The sequence below is a fragment of the Eutrigla gurnardus genome (assembly GCF_963514095.1).
Source record: "Eutrigla gurnardus genome assembly, chromosome: 14".
In the NCBI taxonomy this organism is placed as follows: domain Eukaryota; kingdom Metazoa; phylum Chordata; class Actinopteri; order Perciformes; family Triglidae; genus Eutrigla; species Eutrigla gurnardus.
The window spans coordinates 14,748,216-14,775,960 of record NC_139937.1 but is presented as its reverse complement, the minus strand read 5'-3'; the positions used below and the strand labels follow the sequence as shown (position 1 = coordinate 14,775,960).

The following is a 27,745-nucleotide window of genomic DNA, read 5'->3' as shown; positions in this document are numbered from 1 at the left end:
GGGAAACTTGTTTTCTCTCAAGGGAATGTTTTACACGTCCACACAGAGAAGTGTTGCTGCTCTGTTTTTCAAAAATAAAGCTGCTGTTTTTACCATTCAGAGAGACAGTGATACTGCAGCAGCGATTCAGGCTATGTTGGTCCTTATAACTGGAGAGAAGCTGATGACGTTGACCTCTAGTTTGGCCTCGAACATAAGATATGTGTAATGAGTCTGGGAAGCAGCTTTCTTGCGTCTCAGTCAGTAATGAGGAGGTAGATTTAGTCCGGACCGCTTCACTGCCTTTTTGAAGTCAGCAGCATATTTGAAACACCTCTGTGTTTGAAATGCAGCGTACTCACTAACCAGTAAGGGTGGAGGATTATACGCAAAGCTCTAAAATCTCAGTATTTCAGCATTCGTTGAACGGCACAGAAGGGCCAGCAGAGAAGGCTCTGTCACTGACCTCTTGTTCTCCGATGTCCACCAGCTCGACGATCCCTCCCATCAGCCTCAGCTTCTGCGCCACCACCTCCATCATGCGGTGTAGGTCTGGTCTCCTCAAGACGTTGCTGGAGTCACTTTCGATCGCAACCCAGTCCCGCAGAGCCTAAAACACACACAGGCAGAGATGCAAAACCTCAGCATTGAACCTCATCCTTCTGCCTTATTGTAAAATAAAATATACTTTAGTGCTACATACTGCTCTACACTATGAATGTCCAATGATTGGAATGTGCTCTTTATTAATTTCTAATCAAGGAATCTGAAGGTAAAAAAAAACAAGAAGCAAGGTTTTACATTGTTGGTTCTTATGCTGCTGATAATACTGCTGCCTTTAAGACAGGTTTTGTTCAATTAACGGTGACTCTTTTCTCTCTGATTATGTCCCTTGTTGGCAAATCATTGTGATTAACATAAGTTACAAATGATTAATGCTCTAACATGGGCTACTCAAAGCTCAGATGAAACGGAAGTGAATATTTGAGTGGTGTACAGTGACAAAAAGGATTTGTATTAAATCCGGGCATTTGATTGGACCACTAGGAAGGCTGAGAATGTAGTGTGATACAGAGCAACGGAGCTCATTAAAGGAGGTAAACATGTTCTAATAAACCCAAAACACAAGTATGCACCTGAAAATGAGTACTTGGGGAGTTTTATTACACATTTGGTGGTAGACGGTTCAGGTTGATTAAAGTCGCCAAATAAATTAGCAGAATTTCTTTCAGTCTTTTATTTAACATTTATAACTGCAGTAAACATTTGAGCCAAACATGTGAGAGTTTATTTAATGGAATTATTCGTTTCATATTTAATCAAAGTATTTATATGGTCTCATGTTTAACATGCGACTTATCAAATCTCTTCGAAATGATCGGTTTACCCGTTCACGTTAATATGAGGAGATGCAGGAGCGGCAGTAAAAAATGGTCACAGATGTTCATTTACGCACACATTTAATATTCTCACGATGTGAAGATGAGGCCTAGTGTGAATTGGGTAGCGATGGTTTGTCATTTATTAAAATGGGGCCCCAGAAAAACCCTGACCTTCTAGCTTGGTTCAGGGCTTGCCCTCTGAAAGGGATCGCTTAAGGAAGAAGAAGAACGTTTGTACCTCCACATATTCCTCTTGATGGCTGTCGATATACTGTGCAAGCTCTGTATACTGGAAGGCGTAGACGGTAGAAACGACCAGCAGTAGGGAAGGCAGAAGTGGAAGATACATCTGTTTGGGAGAGTCCAAAAGGTAATTGTTGATAGTGCTAGTTGTCCACAGAATACTCAAGTACAGCAAACACAGGGTGGACTTTAGAAAGTTCATGGGTCTAGATTCCCTTAATGCAACTAAAACCACCCAAGAAATGACTGGGCCCCAAACACTGGATCTCACTATAATGGCCTAAATTAGTGCTGCAGCTAGCTCATTATTTCTAAAAGATTTATTCATATAATTGTTGGTCTAGAAAATGTTTTTGAAAAAAACAGATTAGCAAGGTGATGTCTCCAAATGTCTAAAACCAAGGATATTCAGTTTACAACACTATATATGACAAAGAAATGCAGCAATTCCTCTCCTATTTTCTGTCAGACTTCAGGAGATTTAGTCCAAATGGTCACTGGAGGGCCTTTTGTCTTACCTTGTCTCTGCTGGAGGTGTGTGACAGTCTCCTCAGGCAGGCAGACTGTGGCCCCGTGTTGAAGCCTGCACATTTATATACCCTCCTGTTCGCGTCACACTCCTACTGGGCCCCGGGGTCACACAGTCAAACATTTCCTGACACGGTGCCAAGACTGCTGACAAATTAATTTACTTTTTGCTGACAGGCACAAGTATTTCACTCAATCTATTGATCCTGCTCCAAGAATGCACACTGGGGTTCAGCGGGAACAAAAGCAAGTGTGGTGAAATTATCAACTTCCTGTTGTTTGTGTTTTGGAATCTCCAAGTAAACCCCAGTTACACGAAAGTAGAGCGGCTTACACTAGGCAGGTGTCCCATTGTGCTGTACTTAAGGTTGAGCTCCTTGTAAGCATTCCTAGTTGACATGCGGCTAAAATTAGATTACATTATTACCCTGAGACTTTAAGGTTTGTCTGAAAATGTTTAATCCCATCACCTCTTCATGTTCATTGGATAAATTGTCCTTGGTAGAAACTTCCTGTCTCTTCCCATGTGTCCCAGTGTGAAACAGGACTACAGCCTGCAGATTTGTAACACTTACAGGGGGCCAAAATCCCAAAGACCTGGCAGCTGGAACTTTATACTGTGTGTGTATGTTTGATTTTGAGGTGAGTTTCCATGCTTACATTCAGCATTCCATATAAAAAGCAATGGAAAGGACAGGGTCAAATCAACAAAAATAATAAAATAGAAAAGAAATATGCTGTATAAGTTTGTAAATGTTTTATTTTTAATAATTATTTCTGTCAGCATTATTTAGTTAGGTGTGATATTGTGGGTAAATTACCCTTTGACTGACTAATTTTATTTGGGTGGACCGAGTGGGACTCAAATCAAAATTATTGTTTTGGAGATTTATGGGTCTATAGCTACAGGCCAAAACCTAAAGTCCATTGTTATTGCACCGCCCGGTTTGGAAGCCCATTTCTGCCATTGTCAGAAAAATAGAGGAACTTTCTCGATATAATGAGAAACTTTCTCGATATAATGAGAAACTTTCTCAAATTATTGACTTAGTATGTCAATATTTGAGAAAGTTTCTCATTATTTTGAAATACTTAGTCATTATTTTGACTAAGTTTCTCTTTTTTTCTGAGAGTGGCGGAAATGGTCTTCCATAGGCCATGTGACCAAATTGCACCACATTTGAAAAACCAATAGGTCCACAGCAAAGCAGCCACTAAGTGTTTGCTTTAGGTTTGTCTCAGTGAGGAAGACTCTTTACTTGTCTGTCTCTTTCACTCTCATTTATTCACAAATCTTTCTGTCTCTCTGGCTTCTTCTCTATCAGCTGACTATGGATGTTTACAGCAAAATATTTTCATGACCATCTGAAATGAAGCTAAGCAGAAGTTCATTCATTCAATTGCTGCTGACTATAACCGTTGGCTATGAGGTGCGACCTGGTTGGACATGTTTCTCGAGGATGCGGGGCCCCCTGCTGCAGCCTCGAGGAAACGGGAGACACAGTAACCCAGCAACCACCATCAGAGTCCCGATGCTGTCGTAACTGCCTGCAAGAGGAGGACATGGGCAAAAGGCTGCAGCAATAGGAGTGTTCAGCAACAGCTTGTGTTCTTTGAGCGGTATAATGTGGCTGAACACCACTTACATGACTTTCTTTCCAGCGTATCACACAGTTTCAGCCCTGGACTGATGGTTTTTATGACAGTGACATCTGGTTCACTGTGACCTCTCTGAAGCCATCCGTCTATCTGCTCCCCGAGTTTGGGATACAACAATTTGTCATGCTGTCCTCTCACCAATCAACCACTAATCATTAACTCACTACTTCATGTATTTTATTTTTTTGACAGTATTTGTTGCACCATACTCCATTTGGTAAAAGCCCTTTATCAGATCATTGGAGTAGCCAGCAGCTAGAATAGTGGCTCAGCCTTGTGTCTAATGAGAACAATTCTAATTCTAAGTGAGAAGAAGCATTAAGAAGTCCCATGCTGATAGTATAGGCCTGTTTTTTTGCTTGTTATTGTTGTTCTGGCCAGAGAAATGTGCCTCTCCACTGTGGTTAATGGCTCCTTCAGGTGTAGATAGTGAACATGGAGGGTTTTTTTATCTACTCTGTCTTTCCTTAATTTCTTCTTTGGCGTTGAATGGAATCATCCATCCAAACTGGGGCTAATCTGGTTTTATTATCAAGAGCTAAGGGGCACAATTCATTAAACCAGTTAACAAAGTCAGTAATATTGGAAAATGTACACGTTGTCTCAGACATATCAGAGAAAACCTCAATGCAGAGTGCTCATTAAAGATTTGTTTGTGACAACAACATTGACTGTACAGTCGTGTCAAAAACTATATGTGATCAGACATGTGCAGGGAGTTCAGGGAGTTCAGAGTCTGGCCAAGGGTAGACATGCCCACGGTTATGTGAGAGGCCAGAAACCAGGATTTTGGATCAGCAGTCTGATCTAAATAGTTCTGGACTGTGCACCACACTTAAAGTTTCTCTGACCTGTCCTTGAATTCCAGCTGTATGTTGAGGTTGATCCTTGGCAAGCGGACTAACCAGGGATGACTGGGAAGAATCGAAACTGTGGGGCTGTGCTGTAATTGATGTAATCATGTGCTTTCTGCCTTTGCATCACCAATCCGTACAAAACCCGAGTTGGAAATGTGTCTCATTATGTTCCCAGCTGTCTTGTTACGTTGCTCTTGTATCATATCGCCCCTGGAGATGAACCCAGTATGCCAGCATTAACTTCTCTTTCTTGATCCTCAAAGGCATCTCTCCCATTGCTGCTGCTGATGATGTTGGGACTTGCATTGTCTTGACTGAAAATCATGAGTGTATTCTAGTCCTGCTCAATGTGTAAAGTGTCCCGAGATAACTTCTGTTGTGTTATGAGCCAATAAATACTAATAATTGAAAAAAATAAATACCTTTAATAAAACCTGAGATTATATACACGTAACATAACGTTCGATTCTGCTACAGCTTTTTCAGAGATTGCTCCCCAATCCTGTCCCAACAAGCAACAAAATACATTAATGACCTTTTCACATTTGTTCTCAGCTTTTATCACACAGACCCCCTAATTTATAGCTTTCAATTGCCCAAATCACTTGTGTTTCAGCCACAGGCTCCTCTTCAACTACCACTTAAGAAGGAGAAGATGCATTAAGGCCTATCCACGGAGCTGTGGAGATCTCCTCACGCTTTGTTCAACCATCAAGAGATGTCCCAGATAATTAACCGAAGAAATGCTCTCACTGCAGTTTGGCAACATTTCTCTGTGTCGCCCACATGGTGGCGGTACTGGATAGAGGGACACATTTGTAGCCTTCAGTTGAAGAATTATTTTGCAATAGTGGCCAAAGAAAGATGTTTTATTGGTCATGGTGCCAGTGGCTGAATTGGGCCCGATATTAACTAAAATGTTTATCTATAATTATACAAAACAAAGACAAGACAAGACAAAACCGGTAGAGCTGATTTTGTAGCTGCCAAGAACCACATCCACTTTTTTTTCCAACCAGGTTAAACACCAGGGATTTGGTGTTTGCTTATAGCCCTCAAATTTGCCTATATGGAGACATGGGGAAACAATGGTCTTGCCAGCACAGATTTTATTTAGAGCCACTTTGGTTTTATTTGATTTAATTTTAAATACCTTGCAAATCAGTATGGAAGCCCATTTCCACCACTGACAGAATCCAAATAAACTTTCTCAAAATAATAACTAATGTAATTGTCCCAAATATTGACTTTGTATCTCAAAATAGTGACATAGTAGGCTATCTCAAAGTAGTGACTTACTATATTAAAAATAATGAGAAACTTTCTCAATATCATGACTTAGTATCTGAAAATAGTGACTTATTATCTAAAAAATAATGAGAAACTTTCTCAAAATCATGAATTAGTATCTGAAAATAGTGACTTATTATCTAAAAAAATAATGAGAAACTTTCTGAAAAATAATGGTATCTCAATAAAATGACTAATTATCCACAAATATTGACTTAGTATCTCAAAATAGTGACATACTATCTCAAAATATTGACTTAGTATAGTGTTTATCCTGAGTTACTACGTGATTATTTTTAGAAGGTTCTCTAAATATTCTGACAGTGGCGTAAATGGGCTTCCATACACTTATCGAGAAAACGCTATGCTATATCCTTTTGTTTTCCCGTTGGGACTCATTTTATTTTGAAGGTTTTGGCCGGAAATCTCCGGGTTCATGGCGGTGCGGCTGCGGCGCTAAGAGCTCGAATTTCCAGAAAACAATTGTGCGTTTTCAAAAGTGAAGAGAGGAAAGCGAGACACGCCTCCGTCTTCATTAAGACACGGAGTTCGTTGTGTTGACCGGGAGTAGACTCCCTGCGCATTTGGACCAAGACACGACGGATTGGTAAATAACCGTTACCGAAAGCTAGCACCGACCGTAGTGGTGTGACTAGCTGCTGACCGTTAAAGTACTCTGGTTGTGACACAGTGACAATGACGTTACGAAAGTCGGTGACACCCACATTATATTAAACGTGACAGTATTATCCCAGTAGGTGTTTGATAGCATGAGAAGTGAGCCTCAGGTGCCAGGCTCCGTTTAAAGAAACTGCTTATTTGCGATAGTTTCGTTCATGCACCGTTCTTCTCATGGTAAACACATTTACCTTTGTAATACAAGCGCTTCATTTATTTCGGCATATACAAAGAGACCAAACAGTAACGTTAAAGAAAGCTAAGATTACATTCTTTATTCTTACTATTATTCTGAAAGTTCTATGAGAGAGATTCATTCATAGCGTGCCAGGTTCCGTTAAAAAACTTGCTTATTTGCGATAGTTTTGTTCGTGCACCGTTTCTCTCATTGTAAACACATTTTCCTTTATAATACAAGCGCTTTATTTATTTCGGCACATGCAAAAAGACCAAAGTTGCTTTAAAGAGAGCAAAGAATTCCATTTTTATTCTTTTTTTTATTCTGAAAGTTTTTACAGAGAGCTTCATTCATAGCCTTCATTCATAGATTCATAGTTTTTTATTGCTCAAAAAGAAAAAAAACACGGTGAAAATGTGAAAGCTTTCACTTTCATTTCACTTTTCATATGTCAACTATATCCTGTATCCAACTCTTTCATATTACTGTTCTGAAAATGAATCCACATTGGCACACGTTTAATAGATAGTGCTTAATTTGCATATTTAAACATAACACTTCTGAAAACTTGTGATATAGAAATTAATTACTTTAATGCATGTAGTGTGTAGTAGTAGTAATTGTTATAAAAAAACGGTCACTCTGCTGGAAGACATCATCAAAGTTATGCATTAGTTATATTGTACTCTTAATTGATTTAACGTGTTTTGTGTGCCAGGCTTGTTTGTCCAGTAGTAAGCAATATGTGGGTGTATAACATTCTGTGATTAGTTGTGGCTGAATTTGATATCTGAGTTTTGGTACAGACGGTGTCGCTAAAACAATATTATTCTCAGTACCTTGCTGATTAACAATCAAATTCCTCTGTGCTGTAATCCGTGTCAAGCATCTCTATTGTGTCACCTGTGAGACGCCCGTGTCTGGAGCACACTGTGCAGGCTAAAGATCAACCAATAGGATTCACTCCTGACGAGGACTAGAAACCTCACCAGCTTCCTCTAGTATTCTATGAACACCCCAAACTCAAATGCACCAGTGCTACATGCTCTGACAAAACTTTTCATTTATAAAGTACACTGCCCAATAAGCACAATTCATGATTTTAATCAGCTGTAGAACATTTTAATAATGCACACATTAGAGAAGCATTTGGTGCCAAATTTCAGAACCTGACATATTTCCAGTCTGAGTTTTGATAACAAGCCATTAAGTGAAAGCAACTTTAACTTAAAAGTGTGTGTGTGTGTGTGTGTGTGTGTGTGTGTGTGTGTGTGTGTGTGTGTGTGTGTGTGTGTGTGTGTGTGTGTGTGTGTGTGTGGGCTGCAGCCATGCTGACCTGTGAAATCTGTGGCGAGGAGATTATGTTGGAGGAAGACATGAGGACGCATCTCCTTCTCAGCCACCTGGAAAACGACATGCAGTGCCCTCTCTGTTCCCTGTCTGGAGTGTCCTATGATGAACTCTGCGTCCACATCAGCGCCGCACATCCGGAGACGCAGCACGGGGCCCAGGACGCGGCGCGCTCAGGCTGCCTAGCCGGAACAAACGCCGGTGTACGCGAGAGCAAAAAGACCCAGGCTCCTCAGTCCTGCTCGGCTGAGGACAGCTGTGACACAGCTGGTGAAGCATCGCCCGCCGTCGCCTTTCAAGTCACCAGAAACTCAGTGCGACCTAAGCAGAGGGGTACAACAGAAAGCGGGGGTTCATCAACTGGGGAGACTGCACCCATCACTTCTACAACACAGATCAATGAAAAAAGACAGAAGTGTGCAGAGCTCCTGAATAAGGACAATTGTAGAAATAAATCTCAGCACAGCGAAGCCAAACAGAAGCGGCTGTCTTCACCTAGAAAAGGTGATTGAAACTTTTTCACACTTCGTTTCAAAATTTGATGACAAAGTTGACTTGGAGTCTGTCTGTTACAGATAAGCTGTTCTCCTGCCCCATGTGTGCGCTGGTCTGCAGCAGCTGTGTCGTCCTGCAGGAGCACGTTGAGTTGCATCTACGTGAACAGCAGCACTCGGCTGACGGTAACTTTTCTTCCCTCTTAGATTTGCTGCCAGTCAGTCACCGTGACACCTGCTTTAATCAGCACACTGTTACTCTGTAGGAGCTGGGCAAGTCTCTAATACTAACCATGTCAGGCATTGTCATGGCTTCCTTTTTGGGGGGTCAAACAGTCAGTAGGAGTCACTAACAAAAGCATATGCTTATTCTACATAAACTAGAAATAAACAACAAAAACGATTAAATTAAATGATCAATTTAGTGTTTTCTTTAGTGCTTTTCGCATATATGCCTACAAATATGCAGTGATGATTGCTGTATGTTGATATTGTCCAATGTCTCTATTTGGTCATGTGACGCCACTGCAACCTAGTCAGCAGAGATTATAGGGGATAGGAGAGCTCATTGTTTGTTAGTGAAGAGTTAGTACATAGTGTACCTTTATTCATGACTTATTGTTTGTTCAGGGTCAACACTGGAGGCGTGTTCACCAGCTGTGACATCACCATCAGTCAGCAGTCTCTCAGGTGTGTCTTTGTTTACTCCTCGCATGGCACGGTGTTGATGTTATGGCTGCTGGGTAGTATGTAGATAACAACGCAATGTAGTTTGTTCATCCAAGGTGGACGTATCTTCATTTCTACAAGCAAAGGCAAAATCATTGCATGCAAACTGTTGGAATTGCAATGTCCGTCTGTTGGTCCAATATTAGTTCCAGGTTGAAAAAGCTCAACAATTATTGGATGGATTCCCATGACATTTTGCACTTATGTTCACAGTCCAGAGAGGATGAATCCTACTGACCTTGGTGATCTCTCCGCCTAACCAAGGATAACATATTCACAGTAGTTCTTTCAATAGAGATCATTCACTATAATGATGACCCTGACACCACCCTGGTTTCTTGGAATGTAATGGGATCATAATTTCTTATTATCATAATAATTGTGTATTTCCTAAATAGAATGCCTGTAATAATCAACACCGACAGTATTGTTGAGGTATTGCTTCTGTTTTTAGATATTTTTTATCAAAATACTGATTATTTACTGATGCAGATCCCTGGACACATATGGAGGCAGACGGAAAACAAAAAACACAAGAACTGAAAATAAAGGTAGCAGCGTTTGCCAGGAATAACGGAGTTAACTGAGTCCAAAGGTGAACAAGTTAAGTAGATGCAGCGTTACGGATCTCTGCCAGAAGAGAGTTCCTAAGGGTGGAGGCTGTCCCCAGGCAGGCTAGTATGGGAGTAAGCAGACCCAAGGCTGAGGACCTTAGATTCTGGGACCAGGGTATAGGCATTGGGTGGGTCTGATAACTACTGGGGGTCAAGGGCATGCTGGGACATTTCTCTCTCAGATAATCACCCACATGTTTCACACTGTGTATACATAATTCCTTAGCCAGAAAAGCATATAAATTAGACTGAAAATAAAATGAGACTCTTGAATGAACTAGGAGGCACGCACACACATGTAACCACTTGCATTATTCTCCTGGCAGAGATAATAACATGGAGTTGCTAATCTGTTTTGTAGGAGAGAAGAGATTCGAGTGCCCCATGTGCTCTGTTATCTGCAGTAACAGCTTCTCTCTGCAAGAACATGTGGAACTGCATTTAGACGATGGAGCTGCTGTTAGCTTATCAGGTGGGCATATGTTCATACCTCCCTGCTACGTAAGTCACTCAGGTCCGTCCGTCCTTTGTAGCTCTCTGATCTGATGCACACTCCTCATCTCACATCTTATACCGTCCTTAGCCCTTGGTTCACATGTTTGTCTGCAGGGAGCCCCAGCTCTGACCTGAAGCTGGCCAGACGGCTTCAGCAGGAGGAGGAGCAGAGGAGGAGGCAGGAGGAGGCCCAGCAGGAGAAAGAGGAGTTCAAGAAGCTGCAGGTATAGATTGTATAGTAGAGCACGCCTACTGTGCAGACCATAAGTGCGTTTGGACAGTGATGCTTTTTTGTTGGATTTCCAAATTCTGAGCATTAATTTGAGGGTTTACCTTCATAATGGTTATAATATAATTATAGAGCTTCACTGTCCTGCTGCCCTGTTTAAACATTAGGGGTACCATGTACTTATACTATAAAAGGACTACCATTCCATCCTTTAGTGTATATATGAGGATAATATGCTAAAGTAAAAGAAATAGCTTTTACTTTAGCTGAGTAAAAATAAAATGAGAGAAAGTTATTTATGATATACTTTTATTGAACAAGGAGCTGAAAACAAAAGGCCAATATTTAAAAAATAAAAAGTGCAGTATCAATCGCAGTCTTTTGCAATGACTATCACAGAAGTTGACATTACTATGGTGATAAGAAGCAATATATTGTGCAGCCCTACTTAATCCTCACTGTCCAAATAGTCCCAGGGATCACCTGGAGGGCAGTGTATCTGTCAACCTGAGCTGTGTGGTATGTTGTTTGTGCAGAGGCAGTTTGGACTTGACGGCACAGGGGGCTACTGCAGACAGATGGAGAGGACTATGGAGAAAGCTGTGTCCAGGGGTCTTATGGCCCCCGCAGAGTTTCACTGTAAGAGGGCTGAGATGATGGAGTCTCTGGCCACAGGGGTTGATGATGGCAGAACCAGAACTCAGGGTATGTTCGTGCATTCCCGACAAAAACATCGCAGGTTCAGGCAATACAAGTTTCAACTCTGTCATTCCTGTGTTCCCGTCATTGCCAAAGTCCTACAAGTGATGCTATCAACAAAATGACTATCCAGCATCCTCATGCAAACAATTCATAAGCTTTGTCATCATCATATGACTTAGAGTTTGATGGAAGGACAGGTACAAGTCTGGTCTCGGAAACTTCAGCTGAGTGCATAAACAATTAGTATGAGTCTGAAATCTGTGCATTGCAGCGTGGTTTTGGCAGCAGTTTAAGATAAGGTGAAGACAACTGTGTGCTCCTAAAGGACAGATTCATATGTCACCATTCATATGTATACAATCACTATGATTATGTTGAAACTGTTTACTAGAGCTCTTCATTGATCTAGCCTCTTAATTTTGGTCTCACTAGATGGATTGGGGTTGAGGACAACATTGAATATGCGATGCAGAGATTTAAAGAGTTGGGAATTAGAGTAGATGGACATTTTTTGTTAAGTGCTGACAGTAAATCAGTTTGGTACTCCAGTGTTTGCAGAGAAAATGCATAATTCTTGAAATACTTGTTTTGGAAATTACAGACCTTTAGGTCTGATAACAGCTTCACTAGTTTAGCACTTTTTTGATCACTTCTTATATCAATTGCTAGACGTGACTGACCGTTCAAATTGTGTTCGAGAGACAGTTGATCGATGTCTAAGATGAGAGGCTTTTGCAAGTCACTGAAATGTTGCACTGGAGTACTATGTACGGTTCAAAATAGGGTCCGTATTACACTTTATGTAGCCACTGCTGTGATCACTGCTCACTGAAAGTATTGTCAACAATGTCAATTGTTTTCAGCCTGTCAGTCACCTGTGAAGGACTTGGAACTGTACTAACCTGCATGAAAGGCGCAATGCAAATGCGGTTGATTGATTGTCAGTTATGCTAAAGAGAGACTGGTCATTGATGAATCAGGTCTGTTGAGTTCATGTTCCAATCTTTCAGATTTCCTGCCTTTTGTCAACTCCCCGTTTCAGTCCACGTCCTTATCCCAAACCAGTTCTTCAGCATTCCCTCAACTTTCACAAAATGTTCTTTTAGTTAATCTCTGCCATTGTCTTGGTTGTGGGGATAGGCTGCTACAATACATGCCACACATGCATGTATATGTGTGTGTATTGATTCACCTAATGACATGTGCTTCATTCAGAAGCTTATCCAAACTATTGTCAGCTCTGCAGAGAAAAAGTGTGTATGCAACCCTATATGTGACCTCAGCATTCACACTTGTAATCCCGTCACATTGCATTTCCTTTGTAAGTGTTTTTTGCTATTATAATTGTTATTTATATTGGGCTGGTACAGAGAGATGACAGGAGAGGGGGAAACTCAAACTGGGAATGTTGCAGTTCATTGTTGGTGTCTGCTCTATGTAAACAGCTCTGTTAGTGCTGTTAAAACCGTGAGATTCCAGCTGCCGGCTCAGCCGTCTCCGTGTTGAGAGCCATGTGGAGGCAATCCCTCTGCTCTGAGTATCATATCTCAGAGATCACTCTCAAAGATTTAAGCATTCAGCACCTGTTGATTCATGGTCAGTGAGCTGTGACTGCTCCTGGTTGGCAACTGCGACTGGAATGTACTGAACTGAAATGGTTTCACATGTTCTCCTCTCTGTTTAGGTGTGGTGAGAGCATTGCATGCATATTACCAGACTGAAGCCAGAGACTGTGTCCATGTGTGGCTGAGTGCTGACACCGACCACTACTGCTCCTCGGCGGGGGATAAAGGATGGGGCTGTGGATACAGAAACCTGCAGATGCTCGTCTCCTCTCTGCAAACAATAGATGCATACGCTCCCCTCCTCAAAGGTGCACAATCACCACTGCATAATATCTGATTGAAATCAGCCGTTTTCTTGCAAAACACTCCATCTTTGTTTGTTTGATGTGCTTTTTTTGAACATTCCATGTGGAAATCGAAAGGAAAAAAACTTCCAGCATACACAAATAAAGGCTGGCTGTGTGAGTGTGCTCAGGAGAGTGGCGAGTAGGACATAAATAAGTTAGTGCTGTGGAAACGTTTTGGTTTTGCAAGATGAAAGGTCAACATCAATGACAAAATAAAACACTCAAATATATTATAAATGAAGGTATCTAATATAGGCTTGTTTCAAATAAATTCTAGATTATTCTATAGATTCTCTCTAAAGTAAATATTGAAAAATGTATGGTAGTTTTGTCCAATATTTTAATATGTATAGTATTTTAAACTAGTGTAGGTCATTGTGTAAGGAGTCAGTCTATCCACTTTATTTTTACGTTGATGGTTGTTGTGCTGAAATAGGTGAGGATTTAATCAAACACATTTTTCCTCTGCTTAGCCACAATATAAGCATGATAATGCACTTTACATTCATTCAGCTGGGTGTGTCTACAACCATGTTGCCTACCTAACAGCATGTCCTCGTTCTGCATTCTAACCTGGGGACACTATTGTTGTTGAGATTAGTATCTCTCCTCCCGTAGGACTGTTTTCAGCGAGTGCAAAATGACAGCAATGACTAACACTCTGCTATCAGGTGCCAAAGCTATGATAAGTATCTCAGCAGGATATCATATCACGCAGTTGGAAAGTAATATAATATATTATAAATAATTAAAGTTTATAATGTTTAATTGATGTACTAGAAGTTCACTACCAGGAAGGAATGGTACATCAAGGTTGGAGTTCTCCCTTTAACACTGATCACATAAGAAGAATAAGTGAGCTATGACTACAGATAAACTAAAAATTAGTAAATGGTAAAAAACTCCTTCATGGTTTTTGGGATTGAGTTGTCTCCAGGTTTGCACCTATACACCTGTTGGTTCTTTCCGTTTACTTGATGCTTTCAATCCCCTCCAGAGAACGCAGTACCGAGCATACCTCGGGTGCAGAGTATGATTGAGGAGGCTTGGAAAGAAGGACTGGATCCACATGGTGCGTCCCACTTCAAGCAGCGGCTGCAGGGAACGCGAGCCTGGATCGGAGCCACGGAGATCTACGCCCTCCTCACCTCTCTGGGAATCGGGTGAGCACAACGCTAATTAGTGTGTTTTAAGTACACCATTTCAGGCGGTGTCATGTGACATGAAGAGCCAAGCAATAATGTGTGAATGACATGAGTTTACATACGGAGGGTAAAATTATTTTGAGACTTTTTTTTCTATATTAGTGGAGCACTTTCAGCAGCTGATCCAGCTCTGCTTCGGCCACAGGAGGTTCTTCCTCCCACATGCCATTGTCTTGCACAACCAGTCCCCTCTGTGTCAGGACATTGACACAGAGGGGACTGGTTGTTGTCATTTTGATAAGTTGTTTTTTGCTCTAAGCTGCTGTAGCATTTTCTGCCAGGATTAATAAAGTTATCCCTCCCTCCCTCCCTCCACCAGGAGGAAACTAATTCAGGCCGCTTATATCTATCGGGTCATTCTTTAAGTCACTACACAAAGCTCATGATCACTGCCTCCTCTCCGGAGGATGTTTTGGGCACGATTTAAGGAGTTCCTCAAATTGCTCATTTCACCACATGACATTCAGTCAGTAGTTCTCCACGCAGCCAGAGTAAGTGTCAACCCTCACCCCCAACGGCTGCCGTGGTCATGAGATTCCCCACACCCACACAGTGCATCTCATCGTAGGGAACTCCTGGAAACGAGAGTCCAGGCCCTCTCTAAACCCAGTGCAATGTGTAGATATATCTAGTTGGTAACCACTCCATCTCATCATTATGTCTGGCTACTTCCCCGCCAGAGGAATGATATTCTACATCCCTGGACCTAGTCTGCCAGTCCTTCTAGTTCCCTGCCTGTCCAGTACCTATCCATGCGGGTGGTGGGCCCACACGTCAGCCACTCTCTGTCATTGGTTCAGGGTGTGCCCCACTGGCCAAGGCCCAGCCACCAGAAGCTCGCCGACAAGCTTCCCTCCCAGGTCTCCTGGCATGGTTTTCATTTTTCAGGGGGAGGTGCTGCAGCTCCTTCTTTGCCAATTGTAATCGAATGCATTTTATGTACATAAACGTGTGGTAGCTAGAAGAAGTCCAAGTTCCGCATAATTGTCTGTTCGTCTTGTTTGCTTGTCCTTCTGAATTCTAAACTGAAGTTGCCAGATTTACTGCATCCTTTGCATATCTTGCTGAATGAAATTCCAGCACAAGTGACAATAATACTAATAAAAAAAATAAATAAATAATAGACAAGGACCCCTGAATTTTTCTTTGCAGACATTCAGTTACGGCTCCAGAATCTCATTCTGCTCATATTATAGTCGTAGTGTAGTTTAGTGATTAAAAAATCTTGATGAAGCTGGATATTGTGTCACTTAAAAGTAAGACAAAGAATGGTTGTATTTTTCAGTGCCCGCATCCTTGACTTCCACAAGCCGACAGGCCCAGGTGACACCCACCCCCGGCTGTTTGACTGGGTGAAGCAGTACTTCCAGTCCAGCAGGAGCAGCAGACTGCCCCCCAGACTCATCCACACCTCCCTGCCCCCGCTTTACCTGCAGCACCAAGGTACACCGCAACATCACCTTATACCTTCAATATACATGTCGGTGAGGTCTTAATACACTTGAATGGACATTTGTCTTATTTTTGTGTGAATCCTTCTGCGTTCCTTCAATAATATTGAGACTGCTTGACGTCATCAGGGGTGAAACCTTAGAAGCATTTTTGAAAGTATCTCATCAGTCTTTAAAGTTTTTGTTTTTGCTCCTTTTTATAGGGTTTATAAAGTGAGACTGACATCCTTAAAAAATTAATTGTAAACCTAATGGCCAGGTTATCGGGTTTGTGTTCAACAAGTTTGAGTTCAGGTTTCCTGTATTCACTGTTTTTAAAGTCAGTGTCAAGTTACTCAAGTGCATCTATAGACCCTGACTGTGGACTGTAGGAGAGGCCACGACTGGTTCAGACAATTTCCACTCTTATCTTGCACAAATTTGGTATTAACATCTTATGTAAAAAGATGTTCACATATTCTGAGGAGAGTTGAGGAACGTTTTCTGCCCTTGTCTGCCACTTGAAATCTGTAGAATGCTTCAGTAGTGCCAGAGTAGGCATATGGAATACATCATGTAACCTTAATCCCTACTTGTAATTTAGCGATTTCTTTTTAAAAATAATATTTCTTCATACAAGGAAAACCTATCTGCTACGCTGGCAGTTGACCTTTACCTATACCGAGTTTAATCTCCTGGCTGGATTTATATGGGTTTGATTTGAAAAGGTCATAATATATATAAGGTCATATAATACAGTGACTCAAGTGTCATTGCACTTGTTTTGTTAATAATAAACTCATGTGGGTTATAACTTTTTGTCCTTTTAAAAATCCGAAAGTCACAGGCTTGTCTAAAGGACACAGAAAGTCCTCTCACTGAAAGAGAAGATAACTATTCTGTGGCTTTCTGTGCACTATCAGAAGTGCTTGTCAGATGGCTGGATTGTGTCTGAAACCTCCTCCCCCCTCACCTTTACACTGGAATTGTGGGAGCTGTATCCCACAATTTCTCTCCCTTTCCAAAATCCGAAAATTCACACGCACTTCAATGCCATGATTGGTCAGCTGTGTGGAGGCGAGACCGCAGCCAGGGTTTGACCTCCACTCTACCTCTCTTTCTTGGTCACTTTCCATGTGAACAACCGTGTGCAACACTATCGTTATCTCCCAGTTGAGACCGTATGAAAAGGTCATATCCCATGTTTAACCAATATTGTTTCCTCCTGCAGGTCACAGCCGTTCTATAGTGGGCTTGGAGCAGAAGAAGAATGGGAGCCTGTGCCTGCTGCTTCTGGATCCTGGAACCTCATCAGCGGACACCAGGAAGCTGCTGAGCAGGGACACCATCTCACCAGCCGTCCGCCACATTAGGAAGTTCCCGTGCAGCTTGCGGCACAAACAGTACCAGGTGGTGGCGGTGCAGGGCATGCTGTCTGCTGAGGAGAAACAGGTGAGAACAGATAAGTATGTGATTTTAAAAAAAAAAAGGAGCTGAAAGGTTGAGAATGAAATGTGACGGAACATGATGCAACTTGTTCTATCATCAATCAAACTGAAGAGCGGGTTTGCGTGTTGCAATTGTTCGGAGATCTTGAATCAGATGTTTGATGAATCAGCGTACAATACAATGTCATTCATCTGTGTATCAGCAAAGCTTTCCTTTTGTCTTTACAGATTAGCATCTTGAACTCCAGGACATTATGTGCTGAAAGGATCCCATGAACAGGATCGTGCTTTTCTTTATCTCTTCTATCTTGTTTGTTTTGAATGTGAACATGCATTTGATGTGTCTCTTCAGGAACTATTTAATCTAGTTATTTGCTAATACATTTTATTATGTACATTTTTTTGTATTTTTTTTAATAAACTATGATTCTCCATGGTGTCCTTGTTACTTACAGTTAGAAATGAATGATTAATGTGCAAAGAGATAATGGAGTAGAAGCCGCAGTGAGTGTCCGGAGGAACCCTGCCCAACAAGAAACACGCTTATCCATCGCACCACAAACAAATGCACAACCTCAAATATTTGATTGCATAAGTGATTCACCCCCTTCATTGTGACACACCTAAATCATCACTCTGCGGCCATCTGTTTGTAGAAGTCACATGAGAAGCTGACTGGGGTCATCTGTGTGTAACCGCTGCGTGATCAGCCGGTTAGGGTTTCCTGTAGTGAGTTGTGGAGGACCAGCCACATCATATATAAAAAAAAAAACACACCTCCACTAACGTCGTAAAAAAAGGAAGGAGCTCTTGCGCCAATGCTTTCGATTTTGTGGAAGGAGACAGTGCAAATAAGCCTCTCAGGTCAGAAGGGGAAAAAATTTAGCATTTTGTGTCACTTTCGTCTGGTAACAGAAACGTATTGAAAAGCTGCTGCATGGTGGGATGTGCTACCAGCAGGGTAAAGAATCCAGTGTTAGGCTAACCATATTCCTGTAATTGGAGCTACATGTTCACAAGTGCCTGAGCTAACTAAATTAACATCTTAATATTAGCTTTATTTTGAAAATGTAACTTTTCCCATCATTTTAGTCATCAACTGCACCCCTCGTAGACATGGGGTGATACCAAGCTGGTTGGTCATATTTCTGAAGAACCCAATTAGGGCCTTTTAAATATCCAGTGAGAGTTTCATCTACCAGTTTGCTTGCAAACTGCAACAAACTGAAAACCCCTCCACTCACTCCTCCAAACTACGGCCTTCAGGTTATGCAAGAATGTGAATTCAAGTCTCTCACTCGAGCCAATGTTTGATTTGTCTGTTCTGGGCTGATTGTGGGAAGCAGCAAGCAACGGGGAGAAGCACACACCCCCATCAACACCAACAGCACTACGGTGGAGAGTCAGTAGATTCTGGTCCCTCTGGGTTCACATCAGGGAGGACCTGACTAGGCAGAAGGCCGACGCCCAGATCAGCCCAGACACCAGCTCTATGCTGCCATCCAGCAGATGGTACTGCAGCATCTGGTCCAGGACCACCAGGCTCGTGGACATCCCGCAGGATGTGAGACTGCTGAACTCCCAGCTCTGGAGATTCGGTGTGAACTCGAACCTAACCTGCACTGGGGACTAGGAGTCAGGAGGTCCAGGCCTCCCCTCCGCATCCAGTTTGACCATCCTTGTTTTTCCATCAGCCTCTCCAAACTGTTTATTCTGTTGACTTTGTTTTTGTTCTTGCATACTTTGGAAAATATGCTGTCTCACTTGTTTGGGTTCTGATGTTGTGTAATCACTAAGAGGTTCTTTTCTGCATCAGCTTCCTTTTGCGGTTTTCGGCTGGGACAGCTGTAGTACATTTCACCCGCACCGCTGGGAACCCCCCCTCCCCCTCTTCCCCCCCCCCCCCCCCGCAGAGGTGAGCTGAGGTGCGGTGAGAACGGGAAGCTCTCTGTCTGTCCTACTCTGCGCGAGCTGCTTTGTTTTCCCTCAGTGTCTAACCGCGCGAGGCGGCGATGCGCATCTCGAGTTTCAGCGAACGAAGAGAGGTGTGGCCGCCGGTGACGTATTTATAGCCGTAAAGTGGGCGGAGACAAGGTATGCATGTGTTTTTGGGAGGTGAGAGGGGGTCACGGTGAACGCACTGGACGTCGTTGATTCTGCACCGGACAAAGGAGCGAACAGAGCAGGTATGCAACAGGATTCTCTATTTGCATTTTAAACTGATTCAGTAGAAGCCTATTATTGGCATGACTTCTTTTAACATGTTCTCCACTTTAGTTGTGGAATGTCTGATGGTGATTGATGAATAATACCAATATATTCTATTAATATGTGGCCTTTAATGAAGGCAAAACGTCGATTTAAATTAACTGGTCGGTTTAGAGATTTTGGACTATTTGGTTTCCATAACGTCTTTTTTCACGTTTGGGTGTTTATTTTACTAGCCTACTTTGTCTATTTGCGTCTGTAGATTTCCCATACATTCACCAGAAGTGAGCATTTGATAATGCCTCATTTATATTACATTTCAGAAAACTTGAAATACAACAAAAAAAATATTGTCTTAAATGTCATCAACTGGGGAAGTTTCATGGTGACTTCAAAATGTATGACATTTTAGAATCCATATTTAAAGGCTGCTCAAAATTAGTTGTTTTTTTCATATAATATAATTGGTAGACTCCATTCATTGAACTTTTTTATAATTAATATAATATGGCGAGAATTTGGTATTTTCTGATTTATTGTGTGATTAAAAAGAGGTATCCAACACTCCCTCTGTAAAAACCTTTGACTGTAATATATCAACAAAATTAAAACAAAAATGTTGAACCTGCCTATATCCAATGTTCACATTTCTGTTCAGGAAAAGTATGCATTTAATACAGAAGCACTGTACTGAGAACAGTAAAAAAAAAGGGGCAAATTTATATATTTAAGCAAAGTGTCACAACACTCCCAAATTCAGGATAACCCAAATCAGCTGCAAGCCACTTGCTACTTACTGATGATTGCTGCAGAAAATATTAATTTCACATCTGCTGGCATCTGAGCCTGGAGTGTGCGGCGATGTTTTGATTTCAATGTTGTAATGATGAGGACGAGTAGGCGTGTATTTACAGTCATGCTGTAATTATAATTAGTGCATTGTAGTACAGGAAATTTAAGTCTCCTGTGGTTAGATTTGATGGCATTTTTGAGATTCTATCTCCTAAAGGGCGAACGCTGAAGTGGAAGTAACATACAGACATAGAAAAGTTTTATGGTCATTACTTTTGAGCCTCACCTACCAGATGGTTTGTTAGAAGCATCTGAGAAGCCATAATTAGAAAGTGTTTAGGATGGGCAGGCACTTTCAAAAAAATACTTGGCAGGTTGATTAGATGAGCGATTTGTCAATCAAACTCTTATCAAGCCAGTGGGGAGAAGAGCGAAACATATTTTACATGGGGAAAACCCTTCAGTGTGGTTCTCTGCTCTTGTTTCAGTGAATAAATATTCAATTCCAATTCTGATGTAACTGATGCAGCTATCCTCTGAGCCGCCATTGTTATTTAAAACGAACAGTCGCCTCTCCCTGTCGTCGAACAAACACTTAAGCCTGGAGCTCCCACTAGCTCCTAACGGGACGCCGATTGGTCCGTGCTCACGCTCACTGGACACAAGCGCATTACTTGAAGCCTGGCAAGATGGATTTTCGTGCGATATATGATCCTGCAATTTTTGCGTGATCTTGTGACCTCGCGAAAATCCAGCACACACATTGTAATAACCAGAAGAATCCCACTGTACTTTGAAAGTTGAAAAATAGAGAAGAATGCAGATGATCCAGTTAAACTGAGATTACATCACACCTCCATCAATTTTACCTCGTTGCCACATATAGGTTTTAGTCACATAATACCTTCAAGACGCTCAATAGATGTCAAAAATGGCCGCTGATCAACTCTAGATGTGGTAACAAATATCACTAATGTATGCGTTAACTGCTGTTTTCATAAGAATGGATTAAGGAGACCATGTCCTTTTTTTTGCTTTAGCTATCATGGAGGAAAACGGTGTCAAGACTCATGAACATGAACTGGTGTCACACAGAGGCTTCAAGTTGATCAACGGGACTCATGATCCGGATGATGTGGATCAGATTTACAACCTGGAGATCAGGGACTCCGATGTGTTTATCGTCACGTACCCAAAATCAGGTGAGAGGAAATTCAAGATGGATGACTCCTGTTGTGCACACACAGTCTCTGTTATGGGATGAGTTTGACCACATATGCTGGTTGTGTGGAAGAAAAACTCTTCAGGTCCAATTCTGTGGCTGGTTCAGATGAGGTTGAATCACTGTCCCTAGAGGAAGAATTTCACAACGATGCTAGAATCATTTTTCTAACTGGAGTGGGACTATAGCCAGGCTTATACAGAGTTTCAGAGAACAGCAGGGAAAGGTGTGATGAGTGGATTTGTATTGACTCAATACACACCTACTTTCAAGAGAAAGAGACTTTCTGAGAAGTCAAATGTGCGACTTCTCTCTAAGCAAGACTGGCTACACAATGTCACAACAGTGGTCGTTCATTAACCTTTGATTAATCAATGTGAGATAGCTGAGTTGTGAAGTTTGTCCGGGAAGGGGGAAAACAAAAGGGCATAGGATGATGAAATTAAAACTGTGAGCTAACTCATTTTCTTCTACAGTTGGGATGATTAGGTTTGGGCATATTGGGGTAAACCAATCAGAGGCAGAGTAGGGCGGGTCATACCTTCGGCATCCTCTGGGGGGGAAAACTAGAACAGGAGACGAAACTATAACAAAGGTCATCATCAAGCTGTGGCTCTTCTTTTGTTTCTCCTTTTTCTCATTTCGGTTCTCAAATCGCGTAAACTGGCTTTGGTCATGACATCTTAAATTTTAGAAAAGCCCATACATACTCTATGAGTATGTCAAACATCTTGTTGGATTTGGTTTGGACACTCCAGACACTGACGTACTTAGGGCTGTCCACTGGTGATCGGATCACACAAGACGCATGTTAATGCCAGGTGCAAACAAGGCCACAGAGGAGGCGTGTTAGTGCACTTAAGGCCAGTGTGATTCTTGTTACTCTCAGCATAGCGGAAGGAACAAGGCCGTCTTTTGTGTGTTGCAAATTGATTTCAGCAGCGAGCAGGGCATCAAATGATCAGCTAGAGAAGTGTGTATTGTGAAAACATTGAGAAATCAGGACAAAGCGCCACATAAAAAAACAGAAAGTGTAGCCACTCACCAAGTCGACCGTATCGCTGCCATTGGACACGCAGAGTCTGGGAGATGGAAATGAGGCCTGTCTGCTCTGTTTGACAGGGACCATCTGGATGCAGCAGATCATGCTGCTCCTCGAGGCAAAGGGAGATCTGACAGCCATCAGTAAGCTCAACAACTACTCCAACGCTGATCTCATTCCCTGGATTGAGTTGAATGGCAACAGACAGATGTTTATGACGGCCCCGTCGCCCCGAGTGAGGGTCACCCATTTGCAGTTCCAGTTCATGCCTGCTGCTCTGAGCCAGAAGAAGGGCAAGGTCAGCTCTATACCCAGGTGTTTTTCAACTACACACTGAACAATCGGTAAGACTATTCTTTAGGTCCCCCTATTGTGTATTTATAAGCAGTATAGACCCTTTAAGTGCCGACGTCACAATAAAGTCACAGTGCTAGCTGGAGGCAAAAAAAAGAAAGAAAGACTGGAGGCAAACAAGACTCACATTAGTAGTAGTTGACTAGTAGTAGTGGACTAGTAGTAGCGCTAAAGTCCTTTTGCTGTGTTGTGGGGTGCCAGAATCGAAGCACTACGGCTCCACCTAGGACATTTTGTTGCATACCTTTGAGATGACACACTGTGATGCAAGACTCTAGTGACCTACAATATTGGCAGCGCATTGATGGAGACAAGTTGCTAATAGCCTTCCGCTAACTGTAGTTGTCAGAGCTGCTGCACAGCATGGGAGAACTTAGCGCTCACAGAGAAGGCTAAGAGAGAAGGAGAGAAAATGTTGTTAATAGGCAAAACTATTAGAGAGAATGAAAGAACATGTTGCTAATAGGCTAAACTATTATTAGAGAGGCAGAGAAAAATGTTGCTATTAGGCTAAACTATTATAGAGATGTAGAGAAAATGTTGCTAATAGGCTAAACTATTATAGAGATGTAGAGAAAATGTTGCTATTAGGCTAAACTATTATAGAGATGTAGAGAAAATGTTGCTAATAGGCTAAACTATTACAAAGACCCTTTGGCTGCGTTTAGCAGAAGGCTAAACTATTATTAGAGAGGCAGAGAAAAATGTTGCTATTAGGCTAAACTATTATAGAGATGTAAAGAAAGTGTTGCTAATAGGCTAAACTATTACAAAGACCCTTTAGCTGCGGTTAGCAGAAGGCTAAACTATTAGAAACATTTTATCTCCATCTCTTAAACATGTTGCCAATATTGTAAATAAGGCTCTTTTTTAAAGCCAGAATTGCTTTTTTGGATCAATTTGCAGTGTAGGCAGCTGTAGCCAATGCAGGGATAGCAACTTTTTTTTCTCCATAGTATAGTAATAGGCAACGATTGTCAGCCTCTCCTCAATGTTTCTATACTTTGTTTCTCTGTCAGGTGTGTCGGGCCATTGAGTCAGCTTGTTAAGGGTTGGCCAGCCAATCTGATGCCTTTGTTCATGTTAACGTTCTCAATTAACACCCACAGTACTAGAGAGTGAATAAATAAACACATTTCTCTCTCCTTTTGCAATTATTATAGTTTTTTTTATAAATAATTTATTAAATGTTTATATACTGCTTATGAATATGAAATAGGGGGACTTAAAGGAAAGTGTTACCAAAAATCACATTCAGCTGCATTGCTCAAGTCATTCATAAATGCAAGTTAAATATGTAGCGTTTGAAGTATCAAAGTATTTTTAGTCCCAACCTCTCCGCCAGGTGGCCTTTTCAATATCAGTGACATATTAAAGGATAGATTACTGTTTTCCCAACTCTGTATAGTACATTGAATCCATTATTGGCCATTGTTATTGTTCCTACTCTCCATACTGGCCAAAAAGATCCCTTTTCAATGGAAATGATGGTGGTCAAAATCAATTTTGGCACTGACTCATCCTCTGGAGTCAGAATTCATGGAAATCTATCCAGCTGTTCTTGCTCGTTCTGGATCACTCTTCGGCTTTGTTGCTACAGTGACAATTAACAGAAACCCTGATCATTTAGTTCCAGCACTTTTGTTGTTCCATCATCATTCGCATTGCGCTGTTGTTTGTTGTAGTTTGTCTTGTGACTTCCTGCCCAGCTGCAGGAAATGGTCAACAGCCAACAGTGAAAGGCCAATTTCAGGACCCAGAAGGGTTCGGCATGGACATAGAGTGCTCGGGCTGTCCTTGGGTTGGGGGGGGGGGGGGGGGGGGGGGGGCTAGAGTGTGCCGAACTGCAGTGACTGGAGGAGCACATTAATATATCTATATATATAAATATATCAAACATATATATTCAACCTATGTATTTTGCATTGTGCCTAGTGTGCAACACATTTAAAGCTCAGTCAGTCCCCAACAAACTGGACAGAGTTGTAAACTGTTGATACCAAGCCTGTTCCTCTCCTAGGTGATCTATGTGGCGAGAAATCCCAAAGATGTCCTTGTGTCTTACTTCTACTTCCATAAAGTCGCAAACATGTTGGAAACGCCGAAGGATTTCAATGACTTCTTTGAGAAATTCATGAGAGGAGACGGTAATTTTTTTTTCTTGTGTCTTGTGGTATTTTGTCAGCAGTGCAGCTCGTGATGAATGTCTGCAGTGTGCTGGTACGGTAACACTGTGCATTATTCATTGCAGTGTTTGGGTGCAGCTGGTTTGAGCACATTAAGACTTGGTACGAACACAAGGAAGAAATGAACATGCTGTTCATCACTTATGAAGAGATGATTCAAGTAAGAGTTGACATAATTTCAGTCTGTCATGTCATATGTTGTAGGCTTGTTTTACCAAGTATCAGTCTGTATAAAGTTTTAAAAATAGGTATTTAGTGCATTCATGCTGCTGTGTTTTTGTCTAGGACCTACATTCTGCAGTGGAGAAGATCTCCTTGTTCCTGGGTAAAGAGCTCACTGACGAGCAGCTGGCCAATGTGGTGAAACACAGCACCTTCAACAACATGAAGCAGATCCCACAGGCCAACTATGAGCAGGTGCCAGACGACCTGCTCAACCACCACAAGGGAACATTCATGAGGAAAGGTAAGAACGTACTGCTTCAGATGCAGGCAGGAACTCTGATGCGTCTCACTTGTGCTCAACCACTAATTTATATATTTATAATTAAAAGTATTCAAATGTCAACTCAAATTACGGGTGACTACAACCTTTGTCTTCTCCTTTCATATCCCGTGAACATCAGGCACCGTCGGCGACTGGAAGAATCACCTCACAGTGGCCCAGAACACGAGGTTCGACGAGGTCTTCCAAAGAGAGATGGAGGGAATTCCTCTTCTATTTAAGTGGGATATCAGGGACATTAAGTGATCCTCTGTTGCTCTCGTGACACAAAGAAGAAGAGAGTCACAGATGCAGCTTCATGGACACCATGTGCTATATGCAGAAAAAAACATCAGCTTCTCTTCCCTCCTGCCATTCCAGTTTCTTTGTATATTTCAGTCTGTGAGGCTAAACTTCACTGTGTTTCCATTCATTTTAGTACCTCAGAAATCTATGCAAAGCTGCACTGAGGACGGACACAAAGTTGTTTTCTTCTGATCATCCAATCTAGACGTCGGATCTCAGCGTTAATAATTTACAGCTTCTTGAGTCGGATGATCACTCTTCACCGTTGTCACAGTTACATTGTTGTCTTCGCTCACGAACCCATTACCTTGCCACAATTATGTTGACGCTACTAAAAGCAAGCTTTCTGTGGTCTAGTACATCAAGACGTTTGAACGTATATGCATGTTTAGGTTCATACTGCAGAGAAAAGGAGCGCTTCTTCATCTGATTCGTGGTAAACATGGCTGCAAAATATATGAGTCTATAATCCTGATGGTCACGTAAATGTATGAAAATAATGGTGGACGCTTGTCAGTCTGTACTTGAGTGGACTTTGAGTCAGTCATAATGACTTCAACACCCAGTGGCGCATGTAATGTACTATATGCGGCGCATATTTATAATTATGATAGGCCTACAGTGGCTCATATACTTCAAAATAAACCTTCATTATTTAAAGTCCATACATGATGATGTCCTGCACACTTATTTATTTGTATATTTTGTTGGGCAAAATTGTTGCTGCATACCCCTCAGCCCCTGTCAACACCAATGACTCATGAATTCACTTGGACTTTTTTGAACGACTTGCTTGCTGATGATGTTTTAACTAGAGGGGTGCACTTAGAGTGCACATCTCCACCAGTTGTGTCATGACCACGACCAAACGTAAACCGTTGTTGATCACTTGAGGGCCCGAGTCAGCAGTCGGTGACGGTATAAAGCAGTCATCACTGCAATCACAAGACATCCCAGAGCATACAGTTCTAAATGAGATAAGATAAATATGAGATGCTCACACACCCAAAAATACATGATCTTCCAGTGGAGAGGGTAACATGTCTTAAATCACATGGCAAATCACATTGTAGAGCTGGGATGTTTTATCAATATCCATCTGTCTGTCCAGCCATAAAGACAACCAGACTGCAACATGAAAAACATTCAGCTCCGAAATGATCGACTGTGAACATTATAAAGGTTGATGTTAAGAAAGATTGTAAATACAGATGGCAAAAGTCATTATTTCTGTAAATTGATTGTACCGTTGCCCTGTTTAAATCTTAACTTTTGTATTTAATGAAGGACTAGAAACATAAAATGTAGGACTTATTGTCATTGACTTCATAGCCGTGACTTGAAAAACAATGACTGTCCCACTTCTGCAACCGTTTGCTTTTTTTAACTTAATAACTCTCTCTAAATCATTTATCAGCATGTGTATTGAACAACATTACTGTTTGCTTTTGTGTGTACATCTAGGATACATGTGACTGTTGGTACAAATCCATCTGGAGTTTGTCGTGACGTACCAGTATGATAATGGGAATGTGTACGTCTCTTGTGGGAAACCAGAGAAACATGAAGGCTGCACCCAGACAGTAAACCTGTCCAGCACTGAAATGTTGCACTGATCACTTGTTCTTAGTCTGTAAAACTCATAAAACATTTCACTGTGGAAATTGTAGCTCAACATAGTGCACATGCTGTGTACAGCACTTTTTGTTTTGGGACACAGAGTCTGCTGGATCAGGATGTGCTGCTGTT

At 41.7% G+C, this 27,745-nt stretch overlaps 3 protein-coding genes across 6 annotated transcripts in view; 2 read left to right on the top strand and 1 right to left on the bottom strand.

The window, feature by feature from the left end:
* cndp1 (carnosine dipeptidase 1) overlaps positions 1 to 8,187 on the bottom strand; it is a 14,896-nt gene extending 6,709 nt beyond the window's left edge. The window contains exons 1-3 of one of the 3 annotated variants that reach the window (XM_084026024.1): positions 8,131 to 8,187; positions 1,600 to 1,710; positions 446 to 589 (exon numbers count right to left, since the gene is read on the bottom strand). In XM_084026024.1, coding sequence (XP_083882150.1) covers positions 446 to 589; positions 1,600 to 1,710; positions 8,131 to 8,172 — 297 coding nt within the window. In that variant the 5' untranslated portion in view covers positions 8,173 to 8,187. Of the gene's footprint in view, positions 1 to 445; positions 590 to 1,599; positions 1,711 to 2,122; positions 2,174 to 2,559; positions 2,684 to 8,130 lie in introns of those variants that run through there. The other 2 variants (XM_084026026.1, XM_084026025.1) reach the window with 2 other exon arrangements.
* On the top strand, positions 8,120 to 17,796 carry zufsp (zinc finger containing ubiquitin peptidase 1). 2 transcript variants are annotated; one of them, XM_084026028.1, is made up of 11 exons: positions 8,120 to 8,648; positions 8,720 to 8,824; positions 9,269 to 9,328; positions 10,343 to 10,453; positions 10,591 to 10,700; positions 11,242 to 11,410; positions 13,092 to 13,280; positions 14,317 to 14,482; positions 15,810 to 15,967; positions 17,186 to 17,406; positions 17,631 to 17,796. In XM_084026028.1, exons 1-11 carry the CDS (start codon positions 8,123 to 8,125, stop codon positions 17,676 to 17,678), a joined length of 1,863 nt encoding a protein of 620 aa, XP_083882154.1. In that variant the 5' UTR covers positions 8,120 to 8,122; the 3' UTR covers positions 17,679 to 17,796. The 2 variants fall into 2 exon arrangements, with proteins under 2 accessions (XP_083882154.1, XP_083882153.1); XM_084026027.1 differs by having other exon boundaries at positions 10,343 to 10,495.
* A 1,663-nt stretch (positions 17,797 to 19,459) lies between these two features.
* On the top strand, positions 19,460 to 26,663 carry LOC311024906 (amine sulfotransferase-like). The gene is made up of 7 exons (XM_084027495.1): positions 19,460 to 19,588; positions 21,443 to 21,604; positions 22,747 to 22,964; positions 25,041 to 25,167; positions 25,272 to 25,366; positions 25,492 to 25,672; positions 25,833 to 26,663. The coding sequence occupies exons 2-7, from the start codon at positions 21,448 to 21,450 to the stop codon at positions 25,955 to 25,957; spliced, it is 903 nt and encodes a 300-aa protein (XP_083883621.1). The 5' UTR covers positions 19,460 to 19,588; positions 21,443 to 21,447; the 3' UTR covers positions 25,958 to 26,663.
* The last annotated feature ends 1,082 nt before the right edge of the window (positions 26,664 to 27,745 follow it).

What these genes read in the sequence shown, in the direction of transcription:
- LOC311024906 (XM_084027495.1), top strand. Translation starts at nt 21,448, where the DNA reads ATGGAGGAAAACGGTGTCAAGACTCATGAACATGAACTGGTGTCACAC. An exon ending in TGAGCCAGAAGAAGGGCAAG is followed by an intron (nt 22,965 to 25,040) that starts GTCAGCTCTATA and finishes TTCCTCTCCTAG; the next exon opens with GTGATCTATGTGGCGAGAAA. An exon ending in GAAATTCATGAGAGGAGACG is followed by an intron (nt 25,168 to 25,271) that starts GTAATTTTTTTT and finishes TATTCATTGCAG; the next exon opens with TGTTTGGGTGCAGCTGGTTT.
- zufsp (XM_084026027.1), top strand. Translation starts at nt 8,123, where the DNA reads ATGCTGACCTGTGAAATCTGTGGCGAGGAGATTATGTTGGAGGAAGAC. An exon ending in ATCAGTCAGCAGTCTCTCAG is followed by an intron (nt 9,329 to 10,342) that starts GTGTGTCTTTGT and finishes TCTGTTTTGTAG; the next exon opens with GAGAGAAGAGATTCGAGTGC. An exon ending in TGGCAGAACCAGAACTCAGG is followed by an intron (nt 11,411 to 13,091) that starts GTATGTTCGTGC and finishes CTCTCTGTTTAG; the next exon opens with GTGTGGTGAGAGCATTGCAT.